General features: G+C 39.4%; 1 protein-coding gene across 1 annotated transcript in view; it reads right to left on the minus strand.

The window, feature by feature from the left end:
* Positions 1-4,006: 4,006 nt before the first annotated feature.
* LOC141102547 (uncharacterized) overlaps positions 4,007-25,203 on the minus strand; it is a 37,062-nt gene continuing 15,865 nt past the window's right edge. Inside the window, exons 7-15 of the mRNA XM_073591472.1 lie at positions 24,536-24,583; positions 24,074-24,118; positions 22,533-22,580; positions 18,277-18,354; positions 16,452-16,508; positions 9,942-10,013; positions 9,580-9,615; positions 7,206-7,269; positions 4,007-4,193 (exon numbers count right to left, since the gene is read on the minus strand). Of these exons, the coding sequence (XP_073447573.1) occupies positions 7,246-7,269; positions 9,580-9,615; positions 9,942-10,013; positions 16,452-16,508; positions 18,277-18,354; positions 22,533-22,580; positions 24,074-24,118; positions 24,536-24,583 (408 nt within the window). The 3' untranslated portion in view covers positions 4,007-4,193; positions 7,206-7,245. The remainder of the gene's footprint in view (positions 4,194-7,205; positions 7,270-9,579; positions 9,616-9,941; positions 10,014-16,451; positions 16,509-18,276; positions 18,355-22,532; positions 22,581-24,073; positions 24,119-24,535; positions 24,584-25,203) is intronic.

Here is a 25,203-nt window from a genome sequence, read left to right on the forward strand (position 1 = left end):
AGCAGCAGAGAAATAGGACAAGCGTGCCCCACGGCCACCTGCAGAGGATGCACCATGTCCACGACCAGCACTGTTTACTGTAGACACAGAGCCCGCTTGCCCTCTTTTATTGGCCTGTGAGCATCTGTCTCTCCTTGGTGGCCTTCCGGACATGATGTATATTTTGTTTTTGCAACACCACACTACACTGTATGGTGTACTGTGTACACCACCAGAAAAGTAGTAGCAACTGCACTATGGCTGCACTGTATTGTGTACACCACCAGAAAAGTAGTAGCAACTGCACTACGGCTGCACTGTATTGTAATTACAATTTTTTATCTAATATTTCACAGCAGGGCCCGTTCCTGCGCCCAACAAGAGTATCTGTGAGGGGTTACAGTGTTGTGGCACCACCACCACCACCCAAGGCCCAATTTTTCTGCCCCTGTTTAACAGGGGCATGTAATTACAATTTTTTAAATAATATTTAACAGCAGGGCCTGTTCCTGCGCCCAACAAGAATAACTGTGAGGGTTTACAGTGTTCTGGCACCACCAACACCTAAGGCCCAATTTTCTGCAGAGTATATAGGGCAGGCCGTATAGTATATATACTTCTGTTCAGCGTATATAGTGCCTGGGGGCCCCCCAGGCCAATATTTTTTTTAAATTTGGGTGCAGGGTTCCCCTTAATATCCATACCAGACCCAAAGAGCCTTGTAATGGGCTGGGGGGGGACCCATGCCGTTTTCCTCAAAGATTTTCATCTATATTGCCGGGACCCGACAATACATTACAGCTGAAAGCAGTTTTAAATTACTTTTTTTTCCTTTAGAAATGTCATTTTGCTGTGGTATTGTTCTAAACTGCGCCACTTTATAGGAATACTGTAGACACCCCCAGGTACGATATTTAAAGGAATATTTCATTTTTATTGTTTCACTTTAAGCATTCTTAAAATCACTGCTCCCCAAAAAAAGTCAGTTTTTAAAACTTTTTTTTGCATTGATGCATGTCCCCTGGGGGAGGACCCGGGTCCCCACACACTTTAGGGCAAAAACTTGCATATAAGCCTTTAAAATTAGCACTTTAGATTTTTCACATTCGTGTCCCAAAGACTTTAACGGTGTTCGAACAAACTTTTTTGCCTGTTCGGATGTTCTGGTGTGAACCGAACCAGGATGTGTTCGGCTCATCCCTAATCTCCATTTGTGGATAATGGCTCTCCCCGTGGTTCACTGGAGTTCCAAAGCCTTAGAAATGGCTTTGAAACCCTTCCTAGACCGATACATGTACACTACTTTTGTTTCTAATTTTTTTCGATTGTGGCATGATGTGTGGCTTTTTGTGATCTGTTAGCATGCTTCACTTTGTCAGGCAGCTTCTATTTATGTGATCTATTGATTCAACAGGTCTGGCAGTAATCAGGCCTGGGTGTGGAAAGTGAAATTTACCTCAGCTTTCCAAAAAATTGTGGTTAATCACAGTTTATTCGTGATTCAGCATGGGAGGGGGCAATTAAATTTTCGCATAGGGCCAGGCAGGTTTGAAAAGCTTTTTTCCCTTAATAAATGAAATAAAAATGTAAAAACTGCGTCTTGGATTTACTCGGGTTATCTTTGTGTAATATTAAAATTTGTCTGATGATCTAAATCATTTTAGTGTGAGCATATGCAAAAAATAAAAAAAAAATCAGGAAGGGGCAAATACATTTTCACACAGCTGTATTTATATACACAGGATATATATATATATATATATATATATATATATATACACACACACACACACACACACACACACACACATACATACATACATACACACTCACACACACACACACACACAATTGTGCTCATAAGTTTACATACCCTGGCAAAATGTATGATTTCTTGGCCATTTTTCAGAGAATGTGAATGATAACACAAACACTTTTCTTTCACTCATGGCTAGTGTTTGGCTGAAGCCATTTATTATCAATCAACTGTGTTTACTCTTTCTAAATCATAACCACAACAGAAACTACCCAAATGACCCTGATCAAAAGTTTACATACCCTGGTGATTTTGGCCTGATAACATGCACACAAGTTGACACAAAGGGGTTTGAATGGCTATTAAAGGTAACCATCCTCACCTGTTATCTGCTTGCTTGTAATTAGTGTGAGTGTATAAAAGGTTAATGAGTTTCTGGACTCCTGACAGACCCTTGCATCTTTCATCCAGTGCTGCACTGCCGTTTCTGGATTCTGAGTCATGGGGAAATCAAAATAATTGTCAAAGGATCTGCGGGAAAAGGTAGTTGAACTGTATAAAACAGGAAAGGGATATAAAAATATATCCAAGGAATTGAGAATGCCAATCAGCAGTGTTCAAACTCTAATCAAGAAGTGAAAAATGAGGGGTTCTGTTGAAACCAAACCACAGTCAGGTAGACCAACTAAAATTTCAGCCACAAATGCCAGGAAAATTGTTCGGAATGCAAAGAAAAACACACAAATAACTTCAGGTAAAATACAGGACTCTCTGAAAGCATGTGGTTTGGCTGTTTCAACATGCACAATAAGGAAGTACTTGAAGAAAGATGGGCTGCAGGGTCGAGTCGCTAGAAGAAAGCCACTACTACGCAAATGCCACAAAGTATCCCGCTTACAATACGACAAACAGCACAGAGACAAGCCTCAAACCTTCTGGCACGAAGTCATTTGGAGTGATGAGACCAAAATTGAGCTTTTTGGCCACAACCATAAACACTACATTTGGAGAGGAGTCAAGAAGGCCTACGATAAAAGGTACACCATTCCTACTGTGAAGCACGGAGGTGGATCGCTGATGTTTTGGGGATGTGTGAGCTACAAAGGCACAGGAAATTTGGTTAAAATTGATGGCAAGATGAATGCAGTATGTTATCAAAAATACTGGAGGAAAATTTGGATTCATCACCTGGGAAGCTGCGCATGGGATACTTGGACATTCCAACATGACAATGATCCAAAACACAAGGCCAAGTTGACCTGTCATTGGCTACATTGGCTACAGCAGAATAAAGTGTAGGTTCTGGAGTGACCATCTCAGTCTCCTGACCCCAATATCATTGAGCCACTCTGGGGAGATCTCAAAACGTGCAGTTCATGCAAGACAGCCCAAGAATTTACAGGAACTGGAGGCTTTTTGCCAAGAGGAATGGGCAGCTTTACCATCTGAGAAGATAAGGAGCCTTGTCCACAAATACCACAAAAGACTTCAAGCTGTCATTGATAGTAAAGGGGGCAATACATGGTAATAAGAACTGGGGTATGTAAACTTTTGATCATGGTCCTTTGGGAAGTTTCTGTTGTGATTATGATTTAAAAAGAGTAAACACCATTGATTTATAATAAATGGCTTCAGCCAAATACTAACCATGAGTGAAAGAAAAGTTTGTGTTATCATTCATATTCTCTGAAAAATGGCCAAGAAATCATAAATTCTGCCAGGGTATGTAAACTTATGAGCACAACTGTAGTTGTTTTCTGTTTTCTCTATGGGTTGTACAAGAATCAGTTTTGTAGCCAATATTCAGTTATCATGAGCTTAAATGGGAGCAATGGCAGATATGTTGGGAGCGTGTTAGAGGCCAAGGCCAAGGATGCTTCTGTACAGTGCCTATAGAGGCCAAGCAGCAATGTTGACATTGTGATTGATAACACAGGACATTATCTGTGGCCATCTATAGTTATCTAAACCTGACTATGGAAAATTATTATAAGGACACCTCATATGATGTGTATTTGAAATCTCCTCACATACTGTAAAGGAGTTATATACTGCCAACTTATTTATTTTTGACTGCTAAGAGTAAATTCTGAGATGTTAGGCAATATTTTCATTTTTTAATTTAAAATCAAGGTAATTTAAATTACATCAAATTATAGTACAATACCTTATTCTGAATGCTCCAGAAGTTATCCTTCCCAAATAATAAACAGTATACTTTACACATCATATTCTAAATAGTTTTGGTAAAAATAAAACAACTTTACAGAATTCATTGATTTGAATAAAGTTTATTGATTAGAGAATAAAGTTAGAGTTAAGATTTTAATGGCACATTGGAATGTAAGAAAGAAAATATAAGAAAATCAGAGAAAATAATGGATTTGATTTAATATTTTTTTTTGCATTTTTTTTATTCATGCTGTCCTATTTGCAGCGTTTGAAGTCCAAAATGCACCTAGAAAATAAATTTAAATGAGCCATATAAATAAACAACTAAATATAATGCATTCAGTACTGCAGCATTAAGATTATTTTATGTGTATCTCTTATCTGCACATAAAAACATGACAAGAATAATATATATACTGGTATTTAAAGATGTGACTTTGGGAAGTTTTTTGATCAGTAATTAGATTAAATTCAATGCATTTAAATTTGGAGGTCGTGTTAACAACGTATAGTAATATGTATAATAAGAAAGAACTTTTTAGTCCTATAACACCGCACCTATTCATATAAGATAATATTGAAATATTTGCTCCTCTGGCAATTCATGAATTTTGAAACCAAAACCCTCTTCATCAATCTCCTAAAATTTGGTGCACTGTTTTGTTATGATCCCATTGCAATGGAGGCTGTACATTAAAGTACTGAACTGACAATTTAGCCAAGTTCTCCAACCTACAGACCTAGTAAGTGACGGAGTCATTGTCTATGGAGGCTATGACGTCTATGCATTTTTGTTGCAGAAAGTGGTGTTGGTGAGCACAAGTGTGATGTCAGATGTGTTATGTATGCATATATATATATATATATATATAAATATATATCTATATCTATATCTATATCTATATCTATATATACACACACACACACACACATACACACTGTATATATAAAATACATATACACACACATAAACATATATAGTTTTTATTTATATCAATCTTTAAGCACACTGATGCTGATATTAGGAAGAAAGAAGCCTTCTTCCACACATCACAGCGCTTCTTATGCAGATTCGACAGCTCTGGGATGGAGATATTTTACAGAGATGGCCAGTGAGATCTTGAGATCTCACCTTCAGCCCAGTTTCACACTGCTGCAGGATTGAAATTGTGCGAGTTCAGCTGACTTCGGGAGCAATTCCAGAGACATCCGTGTGGGTTCCAGCACAGGTGTCTATTGAAATCTCGCCCAAAGTCGCCAAAAGTAGTACAAGTGGGATTTGCTGGCAATAGAATCAGAATCAGAGAAACATCGACTTTGTGGCTCTTAACCGATTCGGACGGTGCTATTGTCGGCAAATCTCATCAATGAGATGAGAACCTGGACCCCTAAACCAGTCATATCAACAACAGAAGTGTGTGTCCTATGATGAGAAGTGAAGAACATGTTCTCCACTCCTCATCTCAGCGTCATAAACTGGCACACCTGAGAGATGAGCTATGATCATCAGGATCTCTGGTTTTCTCTGTTTCATAAACAGACACCTATGTCAGCTTTTAGCCATAAAACAACCAGCTCAGGACAGCCCATGGTGGTATACCATGCATGTGAGTACTGAATGGAGAGAGAAAATGCTCTGTTACTTTAAATAAAAAGTTGTTTGCACAAAGTTAATGTGTTGCTTACTGCATAGAAATATCAGTAACATTTCACATTTATTGATGGAATCTGAGGGTAAGCATTCATTAACATAAAGTTTCAAACCTTGTCATGTTCTGATACTGGAATCTTTATTAAAGCAAAACTTATGCCTCCAATACGTACCTCTGCTCCAATGTTGTCAAGGAACTCCCTCACCAGCAATGACATCTTCACCTGGTCTTCTACAAGGTTTGTCATCTTTAACCCCTACCTGACCAGCCGCCGCAGGTTGGCTCCCCTGCATGAGCCGTCGTAGCTGTACATCGGCTCTTTAGGATACTGTAGCATGTCCCCTGAGCCGATGAGCGTGGGCGATGACTGCCGGGCACCTGCGATCTCATGTGACAGAGCGAGAACCGGATCTGTGTGTGTAAACACAAATCTCGGTTCTGTCAGGGGAGAGGAGGGAGATCGTTGTTCCTACCAAGTAGGAACAACGATCTCTCTCCTCCTCTAGTCAGCCACATTCCCCCCACAGTTAGAACACACATAGGGAACACATTTAACCCCTTGATCGCCCCCTAGTGTTAACCCCTTCCCTGACAGTGACATTTATACAGTAATCAGTGGCTATTTATAGCTTTGATCGCTGTATAAATGTCAATGGTCCCAAAAAAGTGTCAAAAGTGTCAGATTTGTCAGCCGCAATGTCTCAGTCCCGATAAAAATCACAGATTGCAGCCATCACTAGTAAAAAAAAAATGAATAATAATAAAAATGCCATAAATCTATCCCCTATTTTGTAGACGCTATAACTTTTGCGCAAACCAATCAATATATGCTTATTGCAATTTTAATTACCAAAGATATGTAGAAGAATACATATCGGCCTATACTGAGGAAAAAATTTGCTTTTTTGTTTTAAAATTGGGAATATTTATTATAGCAAAAAGTACAAAATAATGTGTTTTTTTCAAAATTGTTGCTCTTTTTTTGTTTAAAGAGCAAAAAATAAAAACCGCAGAGATGATCAAATACCACCAAAAGAAAGCTCTATTTGTGGGGAAAAAAGGACGTCAATTTTTTTTGGGTACAGCGTCACACAGTGTCAGTTGGGTACAGCGTCAGTTAAAGCGATGCAGTGCCGAATCAAAATCGAAAAAATGGCCTGGTCATTGAGCAGCCAAATCTACCAGGGCTGAAGTGGTTAAGTAATAAATATAGAATTTTTTTTTTTTTACAGTTTGAGGGGAACAATTAGATGATAGTGACGTCCTAATATAAAATATCATTACATTTTGTCTAGAAGGATAACAGTATAGAAGCCGTCATTGCTGATATGGGTTTAAAGGGACATATTCTGAAGTAGTCACAAATTTGAACAAACATGTAACCGGTGTATTTATAAAAGACTAAACTCAGTTCCGGCTTGTGTATCCAAGGATAGCAATTCACTAGGTAGTCAATCCAGGATCCAGGAATGCCCTGGAACATGCAACTTAAATACCAAGCCAGGATTGGTAGTCCCCATATTTCTGACCACACAGGTTCCCTTTAGATGAAATGTCTGATTTTATTATGAGTCCATTGCGTTTATTTTCTTGAAGTAAAATCCTGATAGATGTATTAAAGAAAATATATATAATAATAAACTTACCACACATATATTAATGCAGTAAGAAGTTTCCAGCCGTAATTCATAGAATTTGCAAAGGATTAGCCTTGGGAAGAAAAAAAAAAGATATATACATTAACTGTTGATAGAAATCCATATTACTTCATGTCAGGCTTGCAATATATGGACTGTTAAAATATATATCAAAATGAAAATAGCAGCTCTTGATATGCTAACATCCCTAAGATGTGTATATAGAAAAAACCCTCCTAATGGGACTTTAGCCGCAGTAGGTCATATTTAGGTAAATAGAAAATGTCTTAGGATTTTAAAAAACTTTTAGAGATTCTTTAATGTTACAACAAACTATTTTTTTCCCCTTTTGGGATAAAGGTTCTACATAAATACATAAAATGTGGTCATTGCATGCACCACTGTCAGTGTTATAAAAATTGTAAAAAACAAATTTCTTCATCAGTTTAGGCCAATATGTATTCTTCTACATATTTTTGGTAAAAAAGAAATCACAATAAGCGTATTTTGATTGGTTTGCGCAAAAGTTATAGTGTCAACAAAATAAGGGATAGATTTATGGCATTTTATGGTATATTTTGATTACTTATTTTTTACTAGTAATGGCGGCGATCTGCGATTTTTAGTGGGAATGCGACATTGCGGCGGACAGATCGGACACATTTGACACTTTTTTTGGGACCATTGCCATTTATACAGCGATCAGTGCTATAAAAATGCACTGATTACTGTGTAAATGTCACTGGCAGGGAGAGGGTTAACACTAGGGGCGATTAAGGGGTTAATGGTGTTCCCTGGGAAGTGTTTCTATATGTGGGGGGGGATGGGACTGACTGGAGGAGGAGAGAGATCGTTGTTCCTAATCACTAGGAAAGCAGATCTCCCTCTCCTCCCCTGTCAGAACGGGGATCTGTCTGTTAACATTGACAGATCTCCGTTCTGGCTCTCTTTCTTGCGGGTGGCAGGCAGACATTGCGGCCGCTAGCCACACGCATCGGGCGCACGCGCACGCCCGCTGTGGCTCGTAAAGGAGCCGTCGTACAGCTACGGCGATTTGCGGGAAAGGGCCGACCTGCCACAGTATAATGACGGTGGCTGGTTGGCAAGTGGTTAAGCAGCATCAATTTTCACCCTCACTAAGAATAAAGCTATTATTGTTAGAGTGAACTCTATCTTTGATCATATACTGTTGCTTTAGATAAACTGTACTTAACCACTTGCTGACCGCATACTGTAATATATATATATATATATATATATATATATATATATACACACACACACACACACATAGCGGGAAGGTGGCTTTGCTGTGCAGGATCATGTACCTAGTATGTGAACCTGCACTTCTGGTTCTGAGGTGCGCGCCCCCCCCCCCGGTGGACTGCTCCTGCTGTGATTAAACACAACGGGAGTTGTTTGGCGGATAGGACTTGATTTGCACCAGCACCCGCCAATGCTTTGGTACACAGGATGGCGGTCTGCCCATGTACACCATTTACACAAGGCATATTGCCATTCTGTCAGTATAGAAGGCATAGATCCTGTGTCGCTGCTAAGCAAGGGCACAGATCCATGCCTTCTCCTAGTATAAGCACTGGTCAGGCACACATTTAACCCTTTGATCGTCCCTGATGTTAATCCCTTCCCAACCAGTGTCATTAGTAGGGTGGCAGTGCATATTTTTTAGCATTTTTTAGCGTCATTGGTCCCCAAAAATTGTCAAAAGTGTTAGTGTCCCGACTGTCTGCCACAATATCGTAGTCCCGCTATAAGTCGCTGATTGCCACCATTACTAGTAAAAAATAAATGAAATATAAAAAAATATCCCATAGTTTGTAGCTGCTATAACTTTTGCACAAACCAATTAATATACGCTTATTGCGATTTCTTTTTTTTACCAAAAATATGTAGCAGAATACATATTGGCCTAAATTAATGAAGAAATTCGATTTTCTCAATTTTTTTATTAGATAGGTTTTATTGTAGGAATGAAAAAATATTGTTTTTTTTTTTTTTCAAAATTGTCGCTCTTTTTTTGTTTATAGCACAAAAAATAAAAACCGCAGAGGTTATCAAATACCACCAAAAGAAAGCTCTATTTGTGGGGAAAAAAATGACATTAATTTTATTTGGGGACTTAGTCGCACGACCGTGCAATTGTAAGTTAAATCACAAAACATAGTTACATCACAAAAAAAATGGTCATGAAGGGGGGTAAATCTTCCGGAGGCCAAATGGTTAAAGAAATGATTATACTTTTATATATGAGTTAGCCAAACCCAAAGCAGATTATACTGACAATGCGAAATCTCAGACTAATGATATTTGAAAGATAGCATATGCAAAGCCATATTTACTAAGGAATGCATTTCAAACTTACCGCCATACATATTACCCCGTTAACCAATTTGACTTCCTATAATAAAGATAAGATAATTAACACACTAAGGTAAAGCTATTTAATAAGTGGAATATTGTTTTAGGTCTTTATACCGCACATTTTTGAAACTGTAAATAAACCTCATAAAGAGGTTACTTATTTTTCTTTAGCTGTAAAGTAGTTAGGTGAAATTTCTATTCTGGAAAATGTAATACAAAAAAAAAAAGGGTTCTTTGATTCCTGGCTGCTTTTCTTAATTCCACCTTACAGTTCACCTACGTAATATTGTGTAATATTAGCTGTATACAGCAGAATAAGGAATGCATATAACATATAAATCACAAACCAACAAAACATTTTACCCCAGTAAGGAGGAGTATTTTTTCAAGCAGTTCCAGAGTAAGTTTCGGATCGAGTGATTTCAGTGAATTTTCCTTAAAAAGTAAAACAAAAACATTTGTGAAATCATGAACCCACAGAGAGAATGTTTTAGAGGTTAATACAAAGTCCCATTATTTAATGTATTATTGCTTTACATCTTTGCTGTATAATTTAGTCGGTTTTATAATTGCTATGTTTTTATTGGATATTTTTTTATAACACATTGACCTTGGCATTCTTAGTGCAGTGGTGCTCTGCCTTGAAGCTTTTAACACTTACAGTATAATTCTTGCTGTGACAATAAGAGAAAGCATGTTAAAGTATGCGGGGGTCAAATATTTCTGGTGAGTGTGTTCATTTTGGCAGCAAATTTCAATTTAGTTTTAGTCTAAAATGGCATTTTAATTTTAGTCCCAATTTAGTCTTCTGCGATTGCTTTAGTGTCATATTTAGTCGACTAAATCTCCAGTATATTTTAGTCCACTAAAACTCAAATGGGTGTAGTTAAATTGTAATGCATTATTTAGGCATTTATCTACAATTTCCAAACTCATTATTAACTGCTGGAGTGAAAAATCTAATATGTTATTATATATGGTATTGAGGTGTGAACATGCACTACAGACCAGTGTTAATTTTGAGGTCAAATTTCAATTTAGTTTTACTCTTAGACTTTTGACCAAAATTATATTTTAGTTTTAGTCCCATTTTAGTCTTTTGACTAGAATGCCATTTTAGTTTTAGTCGTATTTTGGTTTTAGTCATATTTTAGTCGATTAAAATAGTATTAATTTAGTCAACGAAAACGTTTTAGTCGACAAAATTAACACTGGTGTGGGAACATTGAGGGGACATGGAGCACTTTAAATCTTATGATCACTTTATGAATTAATTTGTGCACTGAACACTTTACAGTGGAAAATCAAGAAAAAAACTGAAGTGTATAGTGTGGACTGTGTATGAACCAAGCACTTATCATGTTTTTTGTATAAGTTATTGGTACTGTGTGGACGAGGTTTGGATTGTTTTAAGTGAATTAGTGACCAGTACTACACAGAAAGAATAAGAGTAGCACAGGTTTTTATTGTTTTTTTTTTGTTTTAAAGAATGACTAATGAAGGTAAAGATATTTCCCTTTGTTCTACTGTAAAGTACGAGGGGGAGTAAAAAAGGCAATTCTGTCATTAAATGCCGGTTCACACTGCAGCATTGTCCGAGATTGGATGCGATTCGCTCCGCACTGCAGTGCGAATCACATGCGATCTCTGTGGGATGCAATTTTAGCTATATAGATAGTATGGCTGAATTTGCATCGCATTCGGACCAAACTCGCACAGGACCCTTTTTTTGGTCCGCAGCACAATCAGATCACACCCATGCAATCCGACTCTTGTCTCAATTTGCAGATCGCACTGTGATAGGCAAACTGATTTGTGGGTGTCATTAACTTTTAACTGACACTCGCATAGGACAGTGGATTCACAGGGTTCCCATATCGCAGCAGTGTGCACTTACAGAGACATCTAAAAACTTTCATTTTAAGAATCTGCTAGACAGAGAGAGCAGTTAAGTCTTTTTTAAGGTTTGCTGGCCATAAGAGATTTGCTAGGATTTCAAGTTACTTCCCTGTCTTTTTTAAGGAAACATTTATTTTTTGCCTTTTGCTCACTTTTACATTTTATCTCATATCGATTACAAAAGCTTTTCTTTCTGCATTGTCAACATAGACCATGGCTTTGGACAGCAAGACTTCCAGGGTCAGCACACACTTAAGCCTAGTACACACGATCGGATTTTCCGCAGATAAAACCTTAGACTTTTGTCTGAAGGCGCGTGCCTGGATTTTATCTTGCATACAAACGGCAAAGAATTGTCGGCCAACAAACCCAAACGTAGTGATGTACTACGTGGTTTTTTCAGCTCTTTAGCGCCACCCTTTGGGCTCCTTCTGCTAATTTTGTGTTAGTAGAAGTTTGGTGAATGTTGATTTGCGCTTTTCATTTCACGCTTTTCATTTAGCGCTTTTCAGTTTGCGCTTTTCGGTTCGCGTTTTCATGTCAACCAGACATGTTGCGGAATTGGAGAAGATAACATGTTATTTATTATTGGCCTTGGAGTTATTGCTTTGACCCAAGTCCAGTCCAGGAACAGGAGGAGGAGGAGTTCTTGGACCAAAAATTGGTTGTTTTATTAATCGTGACCAATTATGTCATATGCCTTTGCTGCGGGAGCTCCAGGAGAATAATCCGGATGATTTTCGGAATTATCTCTGGATGACGGACCCCTGCTTTCACCAACTCTTGGCATTGTTGACCCTCTATATTAAGAAGCAGTACAGATGCATGAGGCTTTTTTTTTATTTTTTGGTTGAATAATAATGATTTGATTTGTTATATTTTCTATATTTTTGGATGCATAGAATGCACTTTTTGGTTACGTTCTATTGGTAGATAGCATGTCTAATTTTACTTGTTTTCTTTTTTTAATGCACAATAAAAAAATTGTGGAGAATAATACTTGGCTATGTGTTTTACTTCAAATGACAGTTTGGGGAGTAGGTAGTTACATTTAAAAAAATACAATGTAAAATTGGCAAGGGACACCAACATAGTAAAAATAAAAATAAGTAATAATAATAATTTATATTTATTATTATTATTATTTTTGATTCTCTTTTTTGACTTACGGTACCAATATTATTATTTTTAGTTCTCTCCTATTTCTATACCTATGCTTATTTTAATTCATTCATCCTTTAGCTCATATTCCTTTTAGTCGACAAATGTTCATTTTGTTCCATTTATGACCAGTTAATGCTTACTTCTTTTTTCCCCACTGCAATTTAAACTCATAATTATACTATGTACACATAGAGAAATATATCTTTTAGAGAAGCTGATCCTTGCCCCACAAAAAGCATTATTTTGCATGTTTATAATCAACGCTGGTCTGCTTGAACCTGCAGTCCACTAGCACCGCCCCCACCCACTCCCCTCCCTTCCTCTCCCCTCTCTCTCTCTATAAAAACTTTGTTGTGGACAGCCGGATCCAATGCCTGACAAAGGAGCATGCATGCTCTGAACGTGAGTGCTGTAGCCACACCCATCACTCTCCAGCGTCTGATGTGCCCTGTGTTCGTATCCTGTTGATGTGCCTGCCGTGACATCCCTCAGACTTGGAGCTACAGATGCCACTGGAGTGCCCGGGGACTGGAAAATCACCGTTGCCCAGCTCAAAACCAAAGGACCACCCAGGACAGCAGAAGAGACCCTAACTTTATTCCAATGCCTATCACCATTTGTCAGAATGTGAGTGCATCTTAGAAATAATTAAAGCTGTATATTTTTTATCAATTTACTATGCTTTGAAAGGTGCTGCTCTTTTTTCTGCTTTATTTCGCATTATCTCAGAGTCGCTTCTGCTCTCCTGAGCTGGCTGCCACTTCACCCTCTTCCTGAACCTTTAACACAGGTCTGAACCCTAACGGAAAAGGGATCTAAAAATCCTCCTAACTAAAAACTGGACGCAACCATTACTATCACCATTGACACTTTTTTGCCCATCCACTTTTTGATCTAAAAGTAGTTCCTGCTAGCGCTCCATCCCATCCTCTTTCGTGTTTGTACTTTGGACTTCTGTCCAATGGACTTGTGTACACATGCTCAGAAAATCCGACAACAGATATTTGTCCGCAGAAAATTTTAAAACCTGCCATCCAACATTTGTCCATGGAAAATCCGATAACAATTGTCTGATGGAGCGTACAAATGGTCAGATTTTGATCACACATTACCGGTCAGAAAATCCGATCGTGTGTACGCGGCTGTCAAAAACACATTCTCTTGTATTATAAAAAGGATCCAGGCTGCTGCCCTGCGTGCATACAGATACAATTTAGCTGGGTTCTTATTATTGTTAGTGGAATAGTGTTGTACAGACCCAGTGTGGATGTATTGTAAGCACACAACTGAACTGATAGCAGAGCAGGGTGAGAGTTTGCCTAATCTTCTAATCATCAGTTTTAGGCAGTGGCAGGCCGTCCATACGAGGCGCTGGGGCGCCGCCCCCCCCCAGTCCATGCGCCTGGCTCCTAATCTACATGCAGACCGCTGGACGCATGGATTCCAATGGTTTTTTTTATTAGCACATTAGATTTTGATTAGAATCAGAGGCTCTTATTGGCTTCAAAAAAGGGTGGACTCACCACCCAGTTGTGTGACAATAGCAAATTAATATTGGCTATTGTCATCCCAATTCTCTTCCCGGCCAATCAGGAAGTAGATCCTGAGACCTGTCACCTGATTGGCTGAGAGGAGAAGTGAGAAGAAGCTGCCGCGGAGGAGGAGGAAGGAGATGCAGGGGAAGCCGCCATGAAGCCCAGGAGGAGGAGATGCACGATGAAGCCGCCGCCCGCTGCCCAGAGGAAGCGCTGCCTGCGACCTAGATGGCGACCGACCGGGGGGGAATGCCTGTGACATAACTGACCAAAAGGGGGTGGTGGTGGCGGGTGGATTGTTTGCCGCCCCCCCAAAAAAATATACCACCAGCAGCAACTGGTTTTAGGTGTACTATCTGGGCATCTGTCTTGCTTATCTTCTCCACTTTTAGCCTTAGTGTGACTTGTGTGGCTATGAGGTCAGGTCTTGTCATTATGATACTAAAGTCAGTCTTCTGCAGTGAGTGGGCACAAGATAGTTGGCTTAGGGTGGCAGGAAGTATAAACTAAAAGGGTCTTGTAAAAAGCCCACTTAATGTCTACACTGCTTTGTGCAATGTTATTGAAACCTAAGGATGAATTACTCCTTTAAATGTATTATTTTGCTTAGCAGTAAGTTTTAAATATATTATTGCTTAACAAGTTAGCTTATGTTGAAATTGAAACTCGATATGAGGAACTTGCATATGTACCAGACAATGTGTCTTGGCTGACAGGAAAACATAGGGTTTTTTTTAATATATTCTAAGTGACATAATAGTTCTGCTTAGATACAAATTTGTAAAGAATTCTAAATATAGGTATCATTATAATTAGTTAATTGAATAGGTAGGTTTATAAAGGAAACATGTCATTTGAACATGTACCCCTTATTGGTGGAAAATAATTAACACCCGTCTCATCCTGTGTATTTAAGATCTTGAACAAGCCAAAAATAAATGAACAGTGTGTAGACCTTATCTGTGTTGGTCATTATATATATACGCTGTTCCCTGTGCAGATCTGGGTGTGGCTAATGGAGTAATGCCAGCAAAAAGGTAATGTGATTGGACAATAATAAGGTGATAGGACTAGAAGTTATAGGTTAAAGGAGTATCCGACATTAACCTTGTCCTGGCTCTTTAGAATGGTTTAGAATACATCATTTCCTCAGTTAAGAGCACAGCTTATCAACCAGTTCCATAAGTACCCCAAGACTTCAAGCATTTTTAAGGGTACATCCGCTTGTAAAAAATAATCCATTATTAACAGTGCAATGTTTTGGTATATTAAGTTAGATATATAACAGATTTTGACCTTGTATTCTTAAAAATGCAATTTATTGTTTGAAAACTTTTAAACACAAAAGGTATTAATGATCAATGTATATTTGTCAAGGGGTGCAGTACAGGACACAGCAATGATGAGCAGTGGCGGTCACAGGAGATGGACACTCCCGGAAGTGTGTTTCAGAATGAACTTCGCCCCGGGGTTGTTTTGCATTAGAGCCGTGTGCAGTGTTCAGGGACAGAAGGATAGTTAAAGAATTCCAGCCAAAGCTCGTTTGGCTGTACTTCTCCTATGGATCACAGAAGTGCAGTTCATTTTGCACTCCTGTGACCTGTTTTCAGCAGAGAGCGGGCTGGGGTCCGCTCTCTGCTGACATCACTGATTTCAGTCCAGGCACCGCTCCATCCCGACCACAGAGTCTGGATCTGCTAGGTGATGGTGGATCCAGATGGCCGCCCCTCCCCCTCCACATCTCAGCACTCCAGTGAGTGAGGAGCCCATCCCTCCTTAAAGGCACATGTATGTGCTTCCACTGTGGAGGCTCCCAAAAATGTATAGAGTTAGGACTGCAGATAATAGTGGGGTGCCGTGAAGCGGCTCTGCAGCTTACTCATGTATTTAAATATGTACACAAACTAAACCCCTGTATTTAACGCAAACTGTTAGACAGGTTAATTTGGTTGTTTTCAGACTGGTTGGTGAGTTAAGCTGGGAATCACCTTTGGTTTTGTTTGACATGCATTGCCCTTCTATATGCGCCTTGCTGCAAAGGCCAGTTATAGATGGGGGCAGTGGCCTATTTGTTGGCCTTGTTTATACTTTAAGAGTCACCTCAAGCTGAACATTATTATTGCAGTTATTAAAAAGCCTGAGAAAATTAACATTGCTTACATACTTATTTTTTTTTTATCTACAGCCTTATTGCAACAGAACCTGCTGGAAATGTTTCAAGAATTAGGTGTAAGAATGTACATTCATTTACATACATTTTGGGGAATATTCTTACCAGTGATGCAGCATCTATCAGTCCAGACTGCTCACCCGAGAAACAGGTAACAATGAACTGTAACAGAAAATTGCAGAAAAGTAATATAATGTAATATATATAAACTCTGGACACCTCTGGCAAACAGTTACATTGCCAACTATGGACAGCTGCACCAGATTCTGTGTGCACCAGCCCTTGGTGTCTGCCAATTGGGTTTGGGGGCTGATGTTAGAGAAGTGACAGCAGTTGGAGGCTCTACTGAACAGTGATCTTTCTCAACTGCAGAGACAATCTTTCCAATACATCAGCAAAAAGACCTTGTTCAGAAGTTTGATAAACATTGTTTAACTAGTTTGGCTCTAGAGCAATTTTTTTCACGTTTTGCACGCATGCAAAAAAAAAATCTTCATTTAAGGCAATACAATTACTTAAACCCCCACAACATTATATATTTTCTGAAAGCAAAGGTCTTGTAAAACACAAAGATGAGAGTTGCAATATTTTATGTCATATGATATTTGTGTGTGCCTATGATATCGCAAAACACTATGATACTCAAAAATCTCCAGAGGTGACGCTTTAAAAGCCTTTACATCTCATCAGTTTAACATTAACCAGGAGCTCTTGTGCTAGAATTATTGCACTCGTTCTGATCTTTGCAGTGATATGTCACACGTGTGGTGTAATTTACATATGTGTGCACACCCTGGGCATGCATATTCCCATGTATGTGGGGCGACAATTTTTTTTTTTTTACATTCTTATTATAGTTTTATTTCTAAATCTTTTTTATTTTACTTATGTTATTATTTTTACTTGATTGCTATCTAAAAGGGTTAATAAACCATCATGTGATAGCACTGTGCAGATGACAGGTACTCTTTATGGAGACATTAGGGGTCTAGTAAAGCCCAATGGCTCCCCTGTCCCCCACCATCTAACGGAGCACAGATCTGTTTGGTTAGATGTGTTCCCTGGCTGTACCAGCCAGGAAATGGAAGACCGGTAATTGGAGGTCATAAAATCCTTTTTGCTTCTGATTTCTTTTTTTACATGGGTAATCAAGGCATGGATTTCTCTCGGTCTTTCCCTGCTCTCCATCTTGAACCTGGAGTTGTGGTCCTAAGTGCCCGGTAAAAGCGAGAGGGTCCGGGAACCATAGGGGGCACTGGTGGGGTTCCCGGACCCTCTGCCCACTCTGGCAAAGTGCTCGGCGGCTATAGAGCCATCAAATCACTTTCAATTTGAAGCCGGGAGCTGCCTGAACAGACAGAGCACAAGTTAGAAACCATCAATTGGTGATTAAAGGTTCACTCTTTGTACCTCCAAAGAGCTGAAATAGTTAATACACTTTTAGTTGCATTTCAAAACTACACTGCACTGCAATACAAAATATGGCCTTTTCTCCGTCTACTGTGTTAATTTCACCAATCCCTACTGATTTTACTTATTGTAATATTTTGGCAACATGAAGAGACACATAGCAGCCAATTAGAGATGATTTTACTGATGTCAGGACGGACAGGATGCATTATAATTGGTTGTTATCTTATAGCAAAATGTTTTTAAACCTTTTTGGAATACATTGTAGCAAAAATTCAGAAGTAAAACATTTATTCTCCAGTTGTCATTTACCATGGCTGGTTTGGAATTTAATACATGTGAACAGTGTATAGTTGCCATGCTCTATGGGCTAATTCAAGTAGACATTTCAAGTATAGCAAACTGGATGTAGAATATGTATCTAGTAGTCAGATTTCAACTCATTCCCAACACAGAAATTATTGATAATTGGTTGCTATTCTTTACAATACTTTGCATTCACATTATAAAAGGTTCTTACCGGTATTTTTGCTATTCCAGCAGCTGCAGAAGCTGCAGCAGCTTTAGCATCCTCATCGGTTGCACCATTCTTCGTTCCCTTTAAAACAGAAAATAAGGAATGTAAATTAATATTTTATCCAGCACAGTGCTTATGATATTCAAAATACTCATTCTAAGCTTTCTGTATTGTTTGCTGGATTTAGAGTAAATCAATGTTAAAGCTAACCTAACCTGGCCACAAATGTTCTTGCTTTCTTTCTTTTTTTTTTTTCTTGCTTTCTTTCAATGAAAAAATGTCAAATAAAAAAATAATATACTGTATTGTATAAAATTACTACATCAACCATATTGTAATTTAATATTACTAAAAACTGAAAATGTAATTTCCTGCTTGTATGATTGGCTGACTGGTTTTCTCAGAAATCTGAACTACAATGTCAAATTTTAAGCATTACCTGCAATAGAAATGTTTTTGTGAGATACTCCCCACGGTTTAAATAAGGATTAAATACATCTAAATGGGTGCAGACAATGCAGCTTTCTTCATTAAAGCATTGGAAGTACACCAGGCCATCATAATAAACCAGATGCTTATATTCAATCTACAATTGGTGTTGTTAAAGAGACATCTATTTCTTCAGAGCCAAAAAAGTTTGTTAAAATTCCAGCAATGTATATTATTCGACCAGAGAAAGGAGGGTATTTTTCTCAACAAAAAAGTAAAAGCAAATGAAAAAAAAATATATATATATAAAACATATTTAACCTTCTTGCACCCGCCCTATAGCAGAATGACTGCTACAGCGCGGGCCTTAATTGCCGGGAGGCCATCAATAGATGAGACTCGGCTGATCAGAGATCAAAATAAGGGGCCGATACCGGCCCCTTACCACGCGATCAGCTGTCAGCCAATGACAGCTGATCGCGTGATGTAAACAGAAGATCTGCAATCGGTTTCTCTCAGAGGGACAGTGCCCACCAGTGCCACCTATCAATGCCCATCAATGCCTCATCATCAGTGCCACCAATCAGTGCTGCCCATTAGTGTTACCTACCAGTGCCCATCAGTGAAACCTACCAGTGCCACTTATCAGAGCCCTTCAGTGCCACCTATTAGTGACTTTCAGTGCCGCCCATCAGTGCCAACCATCAGTGCCCAACAGTGCCACCTCCCAGTGCCCATCAGTGCCACCTTATCAGAGCCCATCAATGCAGCTTATCAGTGCTCATCAGTGCAGCCTCATCGGCGCAATCAAGGAGAAAAATGACCTGTTTCCAAATTTTTATGCAAGCTATGAAACAGTTTTAGTTTTTTTCAAAATGTTCAGTCTTTTTTCATCTTTTTTGCAAAAAATAAAAAACCCAGCAGTGATTAAATACCACCAAAAGAAAGCTCTATTTGTGTGAAAAAAATGATAAAAATTTCATTTGGGTACAGTGTTACATGACCACACAATTGTCATTCAAAGTGCAACAGCGCTGAAAGCTGAAAATTGGCCTGGGCAGGAAGGGGGTTTATGTGCCCAGTAGGCAAGTGGTTAAAAAAAAATGGGCGGACCTAATTTACCACTTTTTTTTTTCTGCCGTCACTTTTTCTGTTTCTATGAATGTGAAATTCACATTCACATTTCTCCATGATTTGCATCTTTACAAATGCTACAAGCATAGAAAAATACTGGTTCATCCATTAAAAATCCAGTGAGCACGTTGCTTCCTCTGTACTTTGCCTCTGCTCCACTGAAACTTTTTGGACTTCAGAACATATCCCCTCTATGCTAAGGAGGCAAGGTGAGGAGATGTGTTTTGTTGTCTAGATCAGCAGAAAGCAGCCCAAAGTGATAAGACTGCTCCCCCATATATTCAGTATAGTAGGAAAGAATTGTCACACTAGAACAGGAAGTGTACTAATAGAAGGAGCGCCAGGTGAAAATAAAAGGAATAAAAGCTGGGTAATGAAAACTACCGCAGTCATCACCAGGCATGTACTGGGCATTGGGAATATAGGGAGTTTACTGGTGGGCCGATGGCTCAGTGGCAGCCAGTGTCGTCGCTAGGGAGGGGCTTTTAGGGCTATAGCCCTGAATCTGGGGCCCATAGACCCGAGTCTCATGGGTCCCCAGCCACAGGGCCGCAGCCCACTACTGAGTTGTGGCCTCTCTGCAGCCATGCAGTGGGCAGCACGGGAGAGCAAGAGAGCGGGCAGGCAGCAGGGGAGAGCCGGGCGGGCGAGAGAGAAGAGAGATGACATAATTTCTCACCACCCACCCTGCATCACCGCTGTTCTACCCTTACGGTGCAGCCTCGGGCAGCAGAGATATTACATCATCTCTCACTGCCCGCCCTCTCACTGGTAACCCTTTTGTAAGGAATGGCTCTCTAGGGACTCTGAGGTAAGGAGGGGCTCTCTGGGGACCCTGGTATAAGGGGAAGGCTCTCTGGGGACACTAAAGTAAGGGGGGCTCTCTAGGGACCCTGATGTAAGGGGAGGCTTTCTGGGGACCCTGAATCTGGGGTCCCCAGAGACTAGATGTAAAGGGGCTTTCTGGGGACCCTTATGTAAAGCAGAGGCTCTCTGGGGATTCTGCTGTAAGGGGGCTCTCTGGGGACCCTGATGTAAGTAGGGGCTCTCTGGGGACCCTGATGCAAGGGGGGGGGCTCTCTGGGGGCCCTGATGTAAGTAAAGGCTCTCTGGGGACCCTGATATAAGTGGGGGCTCTCTGAGGACCCTGATGAAAGGCAGGGGCTCTCTGGGGACTTTGATGTAAGGAGGAGACTCTCTGGGGACCTTGATGTAATGGGAAGGCTCTATGGGGACCCTGATGCAAGACTGAGGCTCTCTGGGGACTCTGATGTAATAGGGGGCTCACTGGGCACTCTGATGTAAGAGAGGCTGTCTGGGGACCCTGATGTAAGGAGGGGCTCTCTGGGGACCCTGATGTAAGAGGGAGGCTCTCTGCAGACCCTGATGTAAGGGGAGATCTCTGGGGACCCTGATGTAAGGAGGGGCTCTCTGGGGACCCTGATGTAAGGGAGAAACTCTCTGAGGACTCTGATGTAAGGAGGAGGTTCTCTGGGGACCCTAATGTAAGTGGGAGGCTCTCTGGGGACCCTGATGTAAGGGGGAGGCTCTCTGGGGACCCTAATGTAAGGGGGAGGCTCTATGGGGACCCTGATGCAAGACTGGGGCTCTCTGGGGACTCTGATGTAAGGGGGCTCTCTGGGGACCCTGATGCAAGAATGAGTCTCTCTGGTGACTCTGATGTAAGGGGGAACTCTCTGGGGACTTTGATGTAAGGGGGGCTCTCTGGGGGCCCTGATGTAAGGAAGGGCTCTCTGGGGACCCAGATGTAAGGGAGAGTCTCTCTGAGGACTCTGATGTAAGGAGGAAGCTCTCTGGGGACCCTCATGTAAGTGGGAGGTTCTCTGGGGACCCTGATATAAGGGGGAGGCTCTCTGGGGTCCCTGATGTAAGGAGGGACTCTCTGGGGATCCTGATGTAAGGGGGGCTCTCTGGGGACCCTGATGTAAGTCATTCATTCAAATCATGTCATTCTAAAGGCGTCTGTAATGTTGGAATGCATCCTTTTCTCTAAATAAAGAGTTTTTTAAAAAGCCATTTATACTTACAGTGGAATGTTTTTAATTATGTGTTTTTGCGCAATTGCGTATAGTTTATATACTGTTTTTGTGCGCGTTTGCAAAATTAAAGTGGGCCGGTCTGGATGAAGTCCAGGGCCAATTTTTTGTCCCAGTCCAGCCCTGGTCATCACATCTAAGGACTGGTGAGCTGAATAATAATACAATATAATCATTTATTTTTGGGTTTACATACACTTTATTACCAAAAGGGAGTCTTATTTTCGACTTGGGCAGAAGTAAAAACCCAATGTACAGGTTGGGTGTAGGATCCAAGGTGCTCCACAAGAACACAGAGATGAATCTGAAGACTATCACAGGTCATGAGGATTATCAATAGACCCCACATGGTGCCAGCTTCTCAGCACTGATATTACCTTAGGTAGGTAAGATATTTGTTTTTATTAATGATTTGATTAACAAAAAAAAAATCCCACATAGTATAAAGCAGTTTTATAAAACTACAGATTGTATGAAGTAGTGACACACATGTTTTTACTAACACAATGAACAATTAGATTATTTTGGTTTGCTTGGGGGAATATGCCCCATCATTGATGTTGGATTTTGCCAGAGCTGTAATATTCCCTAATAATTTTATGTTTGAATACGGTATAATAATATCTAGGAAAGAATTACCTCACAATAAATCTTTGTCAGGTCAGCTAACAGGTTTGGAGCAATATTCTGAAATGAAATACAGCAGTTCACATAACAACTCATATCCACATGACGAACATTTATTGAAAAAGCACAAATAATAGCAAAACTGTTTTATACCTTCATATATTTCTGTGAATAATTTATGACATGCTAAGAGTTAAACTCCAGGTAAATCTATATACTTTTTCACCCGCCAAAAGATTTTTCATTGTGTTCTTGAAGTATTGAGATGAAGGCAACCTTAGCAGATCTGACTTTTCCCAAGAGATTGGTCAATAACCTTCTACTATTCTGCAGCTGTCACTGTCAAAAACATTTATGAATTGTATTGACTCAATACCTGGATTAAATAAATAATATAGATCTGCAGGGAGTTCATCTTGATTAACCGGTTCCCCGACCGGCTCACGTAGCTATACTGCGGCACAATGGCACCGCTGCTAGAGCCGCTAGAGGGCGAAAGTGTGCGCCTGCTGCACAGCGGAGGACTCGATGCAATCGCCAATGGCCAAGCGCGATCGCGTGCACAAGAGCCAGCATGGGGATTTGTGTGTGTAAACAGGGGAGAGGAGACATATCGTTTGTTCCTACTAAGTAGGAAGAACGATATGTCTCCTCCCACAGTAAGTCCCATCCCCATACAGTTAGAACACATCTAGGGAACACACATTTAACCCCTTGATCGCCCCCTAGTGTTAACCCCTTCCCTACCAGTGACATTTACACAGTAATCAGTGCACTGATCGCTGTATAAATGTCAATGGTGTCGCAGTACCGCTAAAAATCGCAGCTCACCACCATTACTATTAAAAAAAAAAAAATATTAATAAAATGCCATAAAACTTTCCCATGGTTTGTAGACGCTATAACTTTGGTGCAAACCAATCAATATTATTGCGATTTTTACCAAAAATATGTAGAAGAATATATATTGGCCTAAACTGATCTAATGTTGTAAAGCGCTGCGTAAACTGTCGGCGCTATATAAATCCTGTATAATAATAATAATAATAATAATAATAATAATAATTGAGAATTTTTTTTTTTTTTTTTTAATTAGGGATATTTATTATAGCAAAAAGTAAAAAATACAGGTTTTTTTTCAAAATTGTCGCTCTTTTTATGTTTATAGTGCAAATACCACCAAAAGAAAGCTCTATTTGTGGAGAAAAAAGGACGCAAATTTGTTTGGGTACAGCATTTGACTGCGCAATTGTCAGTTAAAGTGACGCAGTGCCAAATTATAAAAAGTGCTCTGTTCAGGAAGGGGGTAAAATCTTCCGGGGCTGAAATGGTTAAAATAGCATGAAGATATATTATGTCCATTACTCTCTGTGATAAATCTGTAAAAGTCTCTTAAGTAAAAATCTGTGTTTAGTATTAGACACATGTCCAAATCGTATGTAAATATTCCGATTCTGGTCCCATAGCAACCAATAATTCTAAATAACATGACACAGTCTGTTTTTTTTTTTTTTTGCCATTTCCAATTTACAGATGATATGATATATACATACCTGAAAGACATTCCTCAGACAGTCTGATAATAAACTGCCCCCTGCCTATTGGAGGATATGATTTCTAATTAGTATATATGGGTAATTAAAGTCATGCATAAATGTAAAACATCATACAGTAAAAAAGGCATGCATAAGTAATTCACCATTTTTAAAATACAATATGAGAAGAAATATTGTTGTATTTAATAAATAATATACAGTATGTTTTATATGAGCAGGGTGGTTAGTTTCTTCCTCAAATAATTGTGGTGGTCTCATTGATATAGTGCTCATTTTTGTTATAGTCACACATATTTCATAGCAATAATATACCAAACTGTATATAAAAAAAAAGAGTAGTCCTTATTAATTGCCTAATAAAAATGTATTTACAGAGGAGTGCATTGGAAAATATGATGATGTTTAACATAATAAACAAAATAAAATGTCTTAGTTGTCAATATACAGTTTTGACCTTACCAATGTGCAAATAAGATGTGCCGTTGTCTCATCTATTCCCAATGCTTGCTGAAAAAACAAAAGCCCAAAAAGATCATAAGTATATTTCTTTCCAAAAATGATTATAGTAAGGCTAGTAGTACCCTGTCCTCATAGACTTTAATAGGCTGTATGCACACACCAACTAGTGGTTCAAGCCACATAAACATATGGCCCATTCACAGACTAATGGTTCCAGCGCACCTGTGAATGAAGTTTAAAAAACACAAAAAGTATTCTTTCCTGAGAAAAATAATAATCTCATTCAATCTTCAAGTTGTCCCTCTTTCTAAGTGTATGTTATTTACATGATTCTTACTCATCAGTCTCAGCTTTACTTTCTTGGGACAGGTCCTCTATATATTGGAAGACAATGAACCAAGGGTTTTGATTTACTAATGTAATACAGATGGTTTACTGTGCAAATTAAACTTTTACTTGCTGGCCATACACATGAGGAATTTCAGATGATTCCTGCAGAATTGGCCAACATTCAAGCCATAAGTGGTCCTGCAAGCACCATCCAGCTCAACAAAAGTCAATCTAAACTTGACTGAGCCAGGTAGAAAATGATCAGCCCAACAGTGTCTGCATACTATTAGATGTTCGGGTATTCAGGCAGTTTCAGGTGGTGTGATTGGTGAATATAG

The sequence above is a fragment of the Aquarana catesbeiana genome, linkage group LG07, assembly GCF_042186555.1.
Source record: "Aquarana catesbeiana isolate 2022-GZ linkage group LG07, ASM4218655v1, whole genome shotgun sequence".
In the NCBI taxonomy this organism is placed as follows: Eukaryota; Metazoa; Chordata; class Amphibia; order Anura; family Ranidae; genus Aquarana; species Aquarana catesbeiana.